Below are 14,223 nucleotides of genomic sequence, written 5' to 3' on the forward strand. Positions count from 1 at the left end.
TTGTTTGCCCTATAAAGGCCCATTACACAAATTAATATATTTATATTCTAACTGGGAAATCTCCAAGTCTTACATGGTCCATCAATGGTGAATAGTTTGCCAATCTGAGGATCAGATTTTATATCTGTATTCACCTATGTTACATCCTGAGAGGCCCAGCTAGAACCAACAGCCAGCTGAATGATCTCTCTCTTTACTATCCACCCTCACCATTGTCACCAACTTCTAACTGTAACACAGGTCACCACAATCTTGTAAATATCTGTATCCATCTGAAAAATAAAATCACAGTCAATATTGGTAAATAACCAAAAGAGATGGCTGAGACACTAGCATAACAAGGTCACTGGGAAGAAAGGTCTTTATCACTAAAACTTGCAAGTATTCTTTTACTTCCAAAACAAATTACTCTTCTTTCTATAGTGGCCCGTTGCCCTCAGGATAGGAGGGAGATAGACATTTTGAAGGCAATATAGTGGAACACAAAGCTGAAAATTTAAATGGCATAATCTGACTCAAGAGAAGGCATTATAAATGAACCTTAATCTGGCGAAACCTGATTTTTACAGAACTGTATACTGTATTTTCCTGTGTACACAGGGCAGTGATAGAGAGAAAAAAGATAAAGAACATGGAAACTTCCTAAGACGAAACTATATTTCTTAAATGATTTAAAAAGATAAAAGAAAATGAATTTAATATAAAAACAAATATCAACCATATACAATATAAGAATCTGGTCCCTAACTCAAGGAAACTAACAGTTTATAAAACTTGAAAAGAGACAGTTGAGGGAATCTGACAAGTTTAGATAGTTGATCATATTAGAAAATAACTTTTTAAACATTTTCAGGGTATTGTGATTATATTTTTTTAAAGATACATATTAAAATAGTTACAGGTGAAATAATAGGCTAAGATTTGCTTCACAGTAACTAGGAAATAGGGAAGAAAACTGAAGCATAGGTAAAGGAAGATTAGCCATAAAGTGAATCAGGGTGATGAAGGAAGGAAAGCCTATTATACTATTGCCCATATTTTAGAGTATGTTTGGAATAGTCCATAGTGAAATTTAAAACAAAAACAAACACACACACAGAGAGAGAGAGAGAGACAAATGCATACAAGAACACACTGGGTGCCTCTGAATAATGGAATAAAATTCCAAATCTAGCTTCTAGCTCCATAACTAGACAAACTATCTAGGAATCTACCATAAACTGGCAAACGCATTTACCAAATCATCTTCTATCATTAACCTAAATAGGACACTGAGTTCTCTGCTAATTTACTTACCAGATACCCTTTAATGTTCAAGTTTGCTACCCAATTGTAATTTGTGTTTAAGTAAAATAATTTCTGAAGCTAACAGAATTTTAGCATCTGCAGAATTTATTCAGCATAACCATAGAGGCATTGTCTTCATGCTGCTACACATAGACACAAACACAGATACAGCATAATAGCCATGTTTAGCCCAAGCACATTCCTTTTGAGGTTCATTTATATGTCTTCATATGCCACAGCCCATCATTTAAATAATGGATATTTTCAATGCCAATTCCTTTGTTGACTTTCTCACTGTAGAAAGAAAAAATACATAAGCAGGTTTTATGAATTTTATAGGCTTAATCATTCATGAGAAACACAGTCTAAAATGTCGTGCTAATTTACAATCAGTGAGCACCATGTAGGAAATGTATTGCTAGTATATTATTGTCTACATTAAACTACAGTACTTTGTGGCAATTTGTGGGGTTTGGGGATTTGGTTGATCTGACTTCTCTTTTAGTTGGCTATTTGTTTTTTGTGGTACTACAAAATCAAACCCCGGGCCTCATTTATGCTATACAACCACTCCACCATTGAGCCACATAATCACTCTTGAAATTCATATTTAAGTAATTCTAAAGCTGGGTGTGGTAGCACACACCTATAATCCCAGACTGGAGGCAGATCAGAAATTCAAAGTCATCCTCAATTGCATGGTGAGTTCAAGATCAACCTGGGCTACAAGAGACTCTGTCTCAGACACCCAAGAAATAGCCAGGTGTTAGTAGCCAATGCCTTTCATCCCAGAGGCAGGTAGATCTCTGCGAGTTCAAGGCCAGCCTGTTCTACAGAGTGAGTTCCAGGACAGCCAAGGCAACACAGAGAAACCCTGTCTGGAGTGGAGAACAACCCAGAAAGTAAATACAAACAGAACGATACCTACAAAATATGGAAACATCAACACACTAAATATCAAAGCAAAATTAGCGGAATTTTGGTTATATATATTGAAAACATGCCACATTTCTTTTATCACCAGGTTAGAATGTAAAAAAGTATTTTTGAGACAGTCACTTTGTAGTCCCAAGTAGCCTCAAACTCACACTCCCCCTGCTTCCACCTCACAAAGTGCTAGAATTATAGTCAGGTGCTGTTACACCCAGCTGTATGTGTGTTTTCAAAACTAGCAGTAAAATACACACCCTCTATCACCAATTTAAACCTAGATAGGCACTAAAGTGAAAATCCTAAAGTATCACATACACAGACAGGTATAACACCTGTTTCAGCACATTTCATTTGAAAATGTTTAAGAATGTAACCCTGAAGGCAAAGTGAGTTGTAATGGCTTCCCAATGTTAGGAAAAACAAGAAATGAGCTACTTTGCTTAGATATTAATAAGATGTGGTATGAATGACATCAGACGTCACCTGTAACTGATGCTTCCTGAGCTACCACTCATATTTCAGTTATATGAACCTATAATGAGACTTACATATCTTCTGCAGACATCTTCATGACACCAACACACAAAGCATGTTGCTTTCCTTCTGCCATAATTGCCTGAAAACAAGCTAAGAAAACGATTTCTCAGTTTGGGGAGGGGAAGTATGAAAAACAATTTGAGCCCATCTTTGTTCTCTCCTAGACTATTGATTCCTTACGAGCAGGAACCTAGCGGTCTTTGGGTACAATGTGAATAGCCAATAAATCCTCAATGAATTTCTCATTTTAGTTTCAAGCCAAATATCTGTACTGCACCTCCCTATGAACCAGACCAGAAAGTCAGGCAAAAAAGATAAAACTTACTGCAGATAAATACTTAAATCTGTGAAATATTTATCAACTGCTTTAGTTATTTCTACAACCAAATGGTGGCTTTATATAAATAACACATAAGATAATGATTATATTCCCAGCTGGGCAAGGTACAAGCTGATAACCACTGTACTTAGAAAGTTAGGGAAGGAAAACCATAAATTTTAGTAAACCCTGAGCTACATAGCTAGCTTAAGGTCAGCTCTATGTTACATAACAAGACTGTCTCAAAAATATACTAGATTTCACTCTATTTTGATGAGCCCCTTGTAACAGTTTCAGCCTTTATACAATCGAAACAATGATTTTAGTTATCCTTTGAAGCTTCCATGTTTTATGCTGCAGTGTTTGAGTTCAAATACACACAGAATCTCTCTACTATTTTTTGCAATTTCTGTAAATCTGTTACTTCAAATGAGGAAACTTCATCCCCAAAAGAGGAGTGGGGGGTGATGGCAAAGTTAAGGCACTAGGAAAATCTTCCAGTCAAGGAACGATACAGAACAGAAAACATACCATTGTTTAAATCTATAAACATAAAAGGTAACCTTGTCCTCAAATAATACTTTTCTCCATTGACTTTCCAGTGGTCCATTCAGTATAGCACAAATATTTGAATACCTAGTATGTGACTCGTATCTACATCAATACAATGTGTGTCTATCATATACACTTATTCTATCCTTTAGGTATAAATGCCACAAAAGAGAAAGCCTTCTTTTGAGCACAAGACACAGAATACACCTTTTTTTGAAAGTTGGTGTCACACTATGTAGCCCAGGCAGATCTGGGCTATGTAAACCAGGATGTTCTCAAATTCATAAAGATACCTCCTGAGTGCTAAAAGTATGTACCCATCATTACACCTTGGTATTTTTGTTTCTGAGGCTGACCTCAAACTAATGGCAGTCTTCTTGCCTCAGCCTTCCAAGTACTAGGATTACAAGCTTAAGCTAACACATCCAGTTAAAACACACCTTTAAATGCAACCCACACTTCATAGTGATTTCCTTGTATGCACCAATTACTATTCCTTTTCTCAGCCTGAGACAAATGACCACTCTGTCTATGATAAAGCAGAAGATAGATTCCTGTCCTAATGAACAAAATCCTATTTAATAGATAATATAGATGAAATATTGCTGCAAATTGGAAGTGATGCAGAATCACTTAGTCCTATTCATAGCATAAACAGTATCCTTTAAACAGTATGGAGCAGGGCTGTGATGGCGCACCTATGGAATATCAGCACCTGGGAGGCTGGAGCAGGATTGTGAGTTCAAAATCAGTCTGAACTACCTAGTAAGATCCTGAATGGGGGGTGGGAAAAGAGGAGAGACATGGTAGCACACACCTGTAATCCAGCATTTGGGAAGTAGAGGCAGGAAGATAGATCATCAAGAGTTCCAGGCCAGCCTGGGCTGCATGAGACCCTGTCTCAAAAACAAGTTTAAAAAAGTGAGTTTCCTCCCTAGCAACCCCTAGACAAAAAGGATAATAGGAATCATTAACTGATTGTGACTTAAAAGACCACCATGACCAAATGTGGTGGTTAAACCCTTACTTCCAATGTTTAAGAGGCAGAGGCAAGAAGATCTCTGTGAATTTGAGGCCAGCCTGATGTTTACATAGCAACTTCTTTGCCACCAGGGCTACATAGTGAACTGCTGTCTCAAAACGAATAAAAAGTCCAACATAATAAGACTATTCCTTGATTTGAAGCTGTCTCAGTTTATCACTAGCTCTTCTATTTCTGGTTTGTTTTTGAGGCAGTCTCATGTACTCCAGCCTGGCCTTGAACTCATGGCACTTGTCCTGTCTCAGCTTCCCAGATTCTGGGAATACAGGTACACACCACTGCTTATAGGTCCATGTGCATTTCTTTTAAAAAGTTGAATAGGTTATATTGGCTTTTTGCTCCTGTGGTTATTTCCTTTCCTTTCCTTTCCTTTCCTTTCCTTTCCTTTCCTTTCCTTTCCTTTCCTTTCCTTTCTTCCTTCCTTCCTTCCTTCCTTCTTTCCTTTCTTTCTTTCTTTTTGTTCACTTGGTTTGGTTTTTCATAAGAGGGTTTCTGTGTAGTCCTGACTATCCAGGAACTCACTCTATAGACCAGGCTTGCTGGCCTCGAACAATCTGCCTGCCTCTGCTTCCCTGAGTGCTGGGATTAAACGCATGTGCCACCATTGACTGGCCTATGGTTATTTAAGGTCTCACTTTTTCCTTGTTTGAAACTAAATTGCAATGTCTCTAAATGTATTTATTTGACCTATCACATTCATTATTAATATCTGCCACCTTCTTTTTCTAATGAGACCTGTAAGAACACAAACTAAGACAGTCAATCTGGGAATATAGTCCTTCCAAAAATTCATTCTTAGCTAGTGTTGTGGCACATGCCTTTAACCCCAGCACTTGGGGGCAGAGGCAGGCGGATCTCTGTGAGGTAAGCCTGGTTCATATATAAATTCCAGGACACCCAGGACTAGGTAAGAGAGACCCTCTTTCAAAAAAACAAATAAAAGACCTAGCTAGACATGATGGCTCATTCCTGTGATCTGATACTTGAGAGCTGATACAGGCAGATCACCAAAAATTCAAGATTAGACTAGAATCCTTCTCAAAAAGAAACAAATTCTACTTATAAATTTTTAGGTTGAATATGTTAAAAATCTTAAAATGTTTTCTAAGTGTGTGTGTGTGTGTGTGTGTGTGAGATGCTCACCCGTAATCCTAGTACTTGGGAAAGCTGAATTAGAAGATCACCATGAGTTCAAGGCTAGCTTGCATTGCATAACAAGATTATTTTAAATATAAAAATACACATTTCTCTTAGAGAAAAATATGTTCTCAGTTCTAAACCAACCACCTAAAAGTCAATTTTTAGGCTGGTACATTAATAGATGCCTGTAAACCCAGTACTGGAAGGCTGAGACAGGAAGATTCAAGGCCACCCTAGGCTACCTATTGAGTTCCGGGCTAATCCAGGCTACATAACACAAAATACCCCCCCACACACACACACACTATACCTGCTGCCTCAATTCAGTTTTTTCTTGAATGTTTTTATTCCACTATTGATGGGAAAGCTTTGTTAACTAATTATCTTCAAAGGTGGGACCAAGTTAGGTCCCGAATCAAACTAACTTCTACACACTGTATCTGGAGAGTCAAACTAAACATTAAAGTGACAAGTTTATGTGCAAAAGAGGATCCAGTCAGATCACCTATAACCTATTCATAATCAAGTTTCAGACTGCATCCTGAGTCTGATAATAGGTTGTAAACAGGCTGCAATGACACTGGAACTCCTTAATAACTTTTTAATTACCTTCTATGAACCCACATAAAATGAAACACAATTTATCATCACAAAATAAAAAGGGAGGACAAGAGGATCCAGAAGGTAGAACTGCTTAAGATATAGACCTGATGAACTGAGTGCTATCCCAAGATCCTACAGTAAAAAGAGAGAATTGACTCCTGAAATTGTTCTCTTACCTACACATACATATACATATGCATATATATGTATATATATACACACGTATATATACATATATATGTATATGTGTGTGCATATGCATGTACACATATATGTATGTGTGTATATATGTATATACACATATATGTGTATATATGCATACATGTATGTGTATATGTGTGTGTATATATATATGTATATATACACATACATACACAGAGAGAAATAGAAAATTTAAAAATAAAAATATAAAAGGAATCTGGCATGACAGTATATGCCCGTGGTATGACCCATGGTATGAATAAGGAATTCAAGAATAGTGGTGGCGCCGGGCGGTGGTGGCGCATGCCTTTAATCCCAGCACTCAGGAGGCAGAGACAGGCGGATCTCTGAGTTCGAGGCCAGCCTGGTCTACAAGAGCTAGTTCCAGGACAGGCTCTAGAAACTACAGGGAAACCCTGTCTCGAAAAACCAAAAAAAAAAAAAAAAAAAGAAAAAGAATAGTGTTGGCTACATAGTAAATTTAAGGTCAGTTTAAGACTGTCAAAAAGAAGAAGGGAACTGGGAATAGTGGTAAACATCTGTAATCCCAGCACTTAAGAGGCAGAAGCAGGATTACAAAAAGGACGAGGATAGTCTGGGATACAAAGTAAAATCTAAGCCAGTCAGAGATATATAGTGAGATCCTGTCTCCAACAAATAGATAGATAGATAGATAGATAGATAGATAGATAGATAGATAGATAGATAGATAGATAGATAGATAGATAGATAATAGATAGATAGATACAAGAGAGTGGGTATGGTGGCACATCCCTTCAAAACCAGCACTCAGGAGACAGAGGCAAGCAGATCTTTGCGAGTAAGACTGTCTCAAGAAAAAAAAAGACAGAAAATGTAATTGGAGGTAAGAGGAGTGAATATAATCATAATACATTGCATACATGTGTAAAATGGTTTAAAGAAACTTATTTGAGAAGAAAATTGAAAAGGAGGAGCTGAGTGATGGTAGCACATGCTTTTAATCCCAGCACTCAGGAGGCAGAGGCAAGCGGATCAATTTGAGTTCGAAGCCAGCCTGTTCTATAGAGCTAGTTCCAGGACAGCCAAGGGTACACAAACTGTGCCTTGAAAAAACAAAGAGGAGAGGGAAGAATGGGGCGCATGCCTATAATTACAGAACTTGGAAGGTAGAGGCAGGAAGAGTAGGAGTTCTAGAGCATCCTTGCCTACAAGTTTGAGACCACCCTGGGCTACATGAGACACTTTCTCAAAAAGAAAAAAAAAAAGAAATAAAAAGGCTGCTTGATTCCAGTTCATCTCTCACTTCTTTCATGGCCAAGAATATGCCATTTTATAATCCTATGATCCCAACATTCAGGAAACGGGTAGAAGAATTCTGATCAATCTGAGACCAATTTGGAATCCATGATGAGTTCTAAACCAGCCTGAACCACATACTGAGTCTGAGGTCCAGCCAAGGCTACATAGTAAGACCTTATCTCAGAAAAAGAAAGGAAGGGAGGGAGGGAGAGAGAACAGGAGAGAAGAGGAAAAAATTCAAGGTTGGTTGATTTGAGTTTATCTCCCATTTCTCTTAGTCAAAATTAAAAGTCTCCTTCAACAGGGTATGGTAGCACATGCCTGTAATTCAAGCACTGATGGGGAGACTGAGGCAGCAGAATTACAAGCTCAAGGCTAGCTTTGGCTACAGAGTGAAACTCCAATTTCTGAAAATATACTAATAAAAACTAAAAACACATATATTCTTCTGGATGCTAGATATTTCAGTAATGGCAAGAACACAATGAACAATTTTCAGTGGTTAAGCCCTGGGAAGGATACAACAATAGTATCTACGGCAGCAGGGTAAAGCTTAGCTCCAGGAGAAGTTAAGCCGGGACACATGATATTTGCTCCACTGAGGACAAATTTGATGGCTCCTTTATCAACCTGCTGATGTGGCAAGATAAAAGGATCTACAAGAGAAGAAATAAATTATATAAATTAGTATGACTGAAGACTCAAGATAATGGCAAAGAACACAAACAAGTATTTTCCAAAATTACAATACTCTTATGGTTGTAAAATAAAAGCCAAATCACTGTCCTTTACTAACAAATTTGATAAATATTTTCAAGAAAAGAATAATATATCCAAATAGCTTGCAAATGGGTGTAAGCTTCCTTTAGAACGACTTAGCAGCACAGATTAAAAGCCTTGAAAAGAATTCTATTCTTTTTGTTTGTTTGTTTGTTTTTGTTTTTGTTTTTTGAGACAGGGTTTCCCTGTAGTTTCTAGAGCCTGTCCTGGAGCTAGCTCTTGTAGACCAGGCTGGCCTCGAACTCAGAGATCCGCCTGCCTCTGCCTCCCGAGTGCTGGGATTAAAGGCGTGCGCCACCACCGCCCGGCAAGAATTCTATTCTTAACCCAGTAACTCTACTTCTGAGTCTGTCCTAAAGAATAAGGAGGATAGAAATATGTTGGATAGAAAGATGTGTTCCATCACTAACATATAAAGAAGAAACTGAGGTGGATCACAATGTCTAACAAATGGTAGAGGGAAGATATGTCAATAAGAGTAGTATAAGTCGGTGGTTACACACGACTTTAATCCCGGCACTTGGGAGGCAGAGCAAGGCAGACCTCTGTGAGTTTGAGGCCACCCTGGTCTACAGAATGAGTGCCAGGATAGGCTCCTAAGCTACACAGAGAAACCCTATCTCGAAAAACAAACAAGAACAAAAAAAGTAGTTTAAATCTACAGTAAACCATGCTTTTAGAAAATACTTAATGCCTAGAAACTCTTCACAATACAACATGTAAATGAAAAAAAGCAGAAATAAAATACTGTCAAAAAGGATCACTGGCCAAGCAATGGTGGCCCACACCTTTAATCCCAGCACTCAGGAGGCAGAGGCATATCTCTTTCAGTTCAAGGCCAGCCTGGTCTACAAAGTGAGTCCAGGACAGTCAGGGCTACACACAGAGAAACCCTGTCTCAATCAAATAAAAAATCAGTGGTTACTAGAAAGAGGAAGAGTGAAAGAATTGTATGAAAAGTACTCTTAGCTGGGCGGTGGTGGCGCGTGCCTGAATGTCAGCACTGGGAAGGCAGAGGCAGGTGGATCTCAATGTGTTCGAAGCTAGCATGGTCTACAAGAGCTAGTTCCAGGACAGGCTTCAAAGCTACAGAGAAACCCTGTCTCCAAAAAGAAAAAAGAAAAAAACTCTTACAACTAGTAATCCTATCAATACTGATTCACCAACTGCAAGTCCATATGATTTACCAATGCAAAATCTTAATAGAGAAAACTAAGTAGCAGAGAGCCCAATTTTAAAAGAACAAAAATGATTGTGCTCAGCACTATAAAGCCTACCTAGCATGCACAAGGTCCTGGGTTCAATTTCCAGCACAAAATAAAACAAAACAGAAAGTGTTTGTATACAACATAGGAAATAAAGTGGATGAGAATATACCAATGAACTAAATATAGTTTACTCTGGATTACAGAAATACACTTGCTTATTAGTTTCCTATTCCTGTGATTTCCCACATTTATGCACATATAAATTTTGTAATCTTAGAAAAGTGTCTGTGTGTATATATACCAATAAATTACAAACCAACACTTAAAGAATCTCTAGAGGCTGTCACATGATGACTTGAGGATTGGAGGTTTTAGTGGCTTTTTTTTCTTTATATTTATTTAGGACTATGGGTGTTTTGTCTACATGCATGCACACCAGAAGAGGGCATTAGATTCCATGGGACTACAGTAAGAGACAGTTGTGAGCCATCATGTGGGTACTGGGAATTGAACTCAGGACCTCTGGAAGAGTAGCCAGTAACTTCTAAATCATCTCTCCAGTCCTTAGGGTCTTTAAGCTTCTCTAAGCTCCCTAGAAGTAATGACAGTAGCCAGATATGGTAGCACAGCTTTATAATCCCAGCACCTAGGAGGTAGAGGTAGAAGAATTAGAAGTACAAAAGCAGCCTTGGTTACCTAGTGTTTGTCACAAAGAACAATAACAACTTATTCCCACTGCATCTGAATTTAATTTCTATCAGATCTTAACCTAAAAATAGCAATGCTTATTTGAATAACTATAATTAGTTTTATAAATATTAAAATATTTCACCTGCTTTAAGATTTGCCAAACAGTTTTGCTACTCCTGACCTCTGTAAGGCCAGGCAATTAAAACTGTATCTCCTTGTGATTTAATGAATTTGGTTTTTTACGAGATAAATTCAATCACCACTACCCATCACAATAGAGCCTATAAATCACTATCTTTCCTTCTGCCTCTTGACAACAATACCAAATTAAAAAGCAAAAATTTAGTTCCCACTTGAAAAGTTCTTGCTCATTGGAATTATATCTTCCTCCATTTTTTGTAATATAGTTAGTCTAACAATTTGTAAATGTATGCATGAAATAAACATTATTTGATTTCATGACATCGGTTGATGTACTCAATCAGTAATAAGTGGGACTTTCACATTTACCTAATGCTTTTCTATATACAGAATTATCTCTATTAGGGAACTCTAGTAATAAACTAAAATGAAAATCTTCAAAGCCTTTATCAGTTTATGAATATATATGTTTACAATTACATACTGGTCTAGTCTTCTAACTACAATAAGGACAAGGGACTAAGTCTGTCTTTGCTTACAATTGCACTAGCCCCTAGTGCCAACATATAGAAAGTTCACTAAATAATTATTGAATTAAGATTTCTGGGGTCTTTGTTTCGGAGGAGGGTATCACCTGACAGTCCAGACTCACCTCAAAATTGTGTTATTTTCTTGTCTCAACTTCCCAAGCTCTGTGATTACATCTGTGAGCTACCACACTGGGCTATTATTGAATGGATGAACTAATGAATGCTTTTTTTTTGTAGGGGGAGGGCTTTCTCTAATACATAAGAAAATTTGCATTTTTCAGACTTACAAGATGAGGATCCACTTTATTTTTATATTCCTGATTACTTAGCACAAATAAATAAACTATCAGAAATAACTTTCCATTCCTATAATTTTCAACCCCTTTTGTGTATTTTTATATTCCCAAGTGCATATTTCTAACAAGACTTACATTTATGAAGTAATCTTAGGGTTGGATAAAAAGGCCCTTCTCTTTGTCTAAAAAACAGTAATTCCCCATTTACTGTAAGGATTTCTATGTGTTCATGGCTGTAAGAGAAATGTCACAAAGTACCAAGTTAAATATTTTCTTTCCAAAATGAATATAAGTCAAACATTCTATAAAAGTATAACATGAAATAGCCACATACAAAGATACATGAAGCTTATTAATACAGTGAAGATCCTGACCTAAAAATACCTATCCAGTAGAGAAAACAATAGAGGACAGAGAGGAAATATGACCTGCTATATCCAATTTCATTTCACATTTTATTATTGTAATTCCATTGTCAAGTAATAAAATACATCTCTCAAGAGCAAACTGAAATAAATTCAATTATAAAAACAAGTCTTTGATAAAATACACATTTTTAATATATGTAGATAAGATTTGCAAATAGAAATATTGACAAGTTTAGAGTTAATTCTGTCCATTCTCGTCATTAGTCTATGGATAGCTAGCAAGTTTAAATTCTATTCTCGTTATTAGTCTATCGATAGCTAATGTGGAAATAATTCCATTTAGAATGAGAACAGTCTAATCTTTGATAGTCAGCTACTCTAATCTTTATGTGGAAGGAGAAAAACAAGGACTTACCATCGGACAATTTTCACAGGATCTTTCTTAGGCATGATTTGATTAAGCCATGGTTCAATACCTGGAAATTGCTCTATCAATTGATTTTTAATACCCTTAATAACCGAGGTTTTCAACTGGATGCAGTTGGACACATTTTCTTTTTCATCAAATCTGGCAAATGATTTTTTTAAGGGAAAAAAAAGAGGGCATTGCTAAGCAGAAGAATCAGAAAATCTAAAAGTAAGGTTCTAATTAATCATCTATTCCCAAGCAAGTAGTCATACTTAAAATAATTATGAAGTAAATTGCTTTTAAAATACCACAATTTCCATTTGTCTTATACAATATAAAACCAACGTTTTAAAACAATATTAGAATAAACTGCCATGCCTGTTGCAATTAATGAGGGCAGAGCAATTGTTATGCTAGAATTCATTATCAGCTACATAAATGCGTTTTACTAAAAATTCTTGCTCAAAGAAAAAAATAGATTCCCATCCATAATAATAAAAAAAAAACCCACGTGGGTTTAATCTAAACAAAACCTCACCCGTTAAAATACAAAAGACCACCCAAGCATAACAAAAGAATGAGCCCCGGCAGGTTATGGAGTCTGCTGGGACTTTTTTTTTTTTAGGAATGTTGATGATAATTTTAAGATCCGTTTAGATCTGCTCAAATTTTCATGCACAAAACCCACCTTCCTTTTCCCATGTTCCCCCTTTGCCTTTCGCGTCTATCAAATCTGGAAGATAAACCCACTGGGTAGGTTTCCAAGGAATTTTTGTCTTCCTACACTGACTAGCACACAGAACTATCTCGTTGTTTTCAAGACAAGGTTAATCTGGCAGCTAAGCAATTGGCTTGATAGACTGCCTGCTTCCTGTCACCCAGACTCCTTCGCTGCCATGACCCAGGAAGTCAAGCCTTCCCTTTTTCAGTTCATAACTAATAAACATATGGCAGCGAGTGCAGGGCTCTCCTCTCAACTAAGGAGGATGTGCCCCTAAATCACAATGCAAGGATGTGATTGGTAGAAACCAAGGAATGGCGATAGCACTGCCGGAGGGGGCAGAACAGGGTTAAGGAGAAAGAAAATGGGAGCGGGAGAGCCAAACCCCGATTGAGGACTAGAGATGGAAAGCTTAAAGAAGTGTTCCAAGTCCTGAGTGAGAGCATAGTACTATATATTTATATTAAAAAAAATCTTAGGGAGTCAGGATGGCAGGGGCGGAGGAGAGAAAGAGGACCTTTGCTCTCGCCCTCTTCCCCACCCCCACCCCCACCGCCTTTGTGAGCAGCCGACGGATGCCACAGCGTGTCCTTACTTCTTGAACATGATCCAAGGTGAAGGGGGCGACGATAGGGAAGGGCCCGGAATGGGAAGGAAATTGAATTAGGAAGGGTCCGGCACGAGGAAGGCCGGCACTGACAGTAGGAGCTGCTGTCGTTATCCGGAAGGCGAAAATACTATCCGCTTTACGGCCCTCAGCGAAATTTGACTACTTCCGCTCCTCTCAACTCCACGTTGACGCTTTTGTTGCCTCCTTTTGAGTAACAGCTTACTCTCCATTGGGGATAGCTGAAAGGGCGGGACTTTAGAAGTGATCAAGCAATTCTTTCTGGTTGCTGGAGGAGAAGAATGGAGGAGGGCGGGAATCAATCAAAGCAGCATTTTTAGCAGTTGCGTCAGTTACGGGTTCCTCAAAGAGTCAAGATTCTTTGGTCATTTGGTTGCTACCCATTACTGTACCAAATAGTTTGTAATGACAATGATTTTTGTTTTCAGTCTGAGGTGACCTAGGGAATTGGTGCTTACCAAGCAGCACGAACCTAGGCGACCCTCAAATTACAGGACAATTAAATTTGAATTTCAAATTAAGTGAACATCTTTTAGTGCAAGCATATCTCATCTACA

General features: G+C 37.7%; 1 protein-coding gene across 2 annotated transcripts; it reads right to left on the reverse strand.

The window, feature by feature from the left end:
- Window positions 1-1,374: 1,374 nt before the first annotated feature.
- On the reverse strand, window positions 1,375-13,950 carry Mcts1 (MCTS1 re-initiation and release factor). 2 transcript variants are annotated; one of them, XM_038316633.2, is made up of 6 exons: window positions 13,634-13,950; window positions 12,324-12,476; window positions 11,676-11,773; window positions 8,418-8,551; window positions 2,769-2,836; window positions 1,375-1,581 (listed from the first exon to the last, which is right to left on the reverse strand). In XM_038316633.2, exons 1-6 carry the CDS (start codon window positions 13,642-13,644, stop codon window positions 1,500-1,502), a joined length of 546 nt encoding a protein of 181 aa, XP_038172561.1. In that variant the 5' UTR covers window positions 13,645-13,950; the 3' UTR covers window positions 1,375-1,499. The 2 variants fall into 2 exon arrangements, with proteins under 2 accessions (XP_038172561.1, XP_038172560.1); XM_038316632.2 differs by lacking the exon at window positions 13,634-13,950 and adding an exon at window positions 13,006-13,271.
- Window positions 13,951-14,223: the final 273 nt, after the last annotated feature.

The sequence above is a fragment of the Arvicola amphibius genome, chromosome X, assembly GCF_903992535.2.
Source record: "Arvicola amphibius chromosome X, mArvAmp1.2, whole genome shotgun sequence".
NCBI classification, from domain to species: Eukaryota; Metazoa; Chordata; class Mammalia; order Rodentia; family Cricetidae; genus Arvicola; species Arvicola amphibius.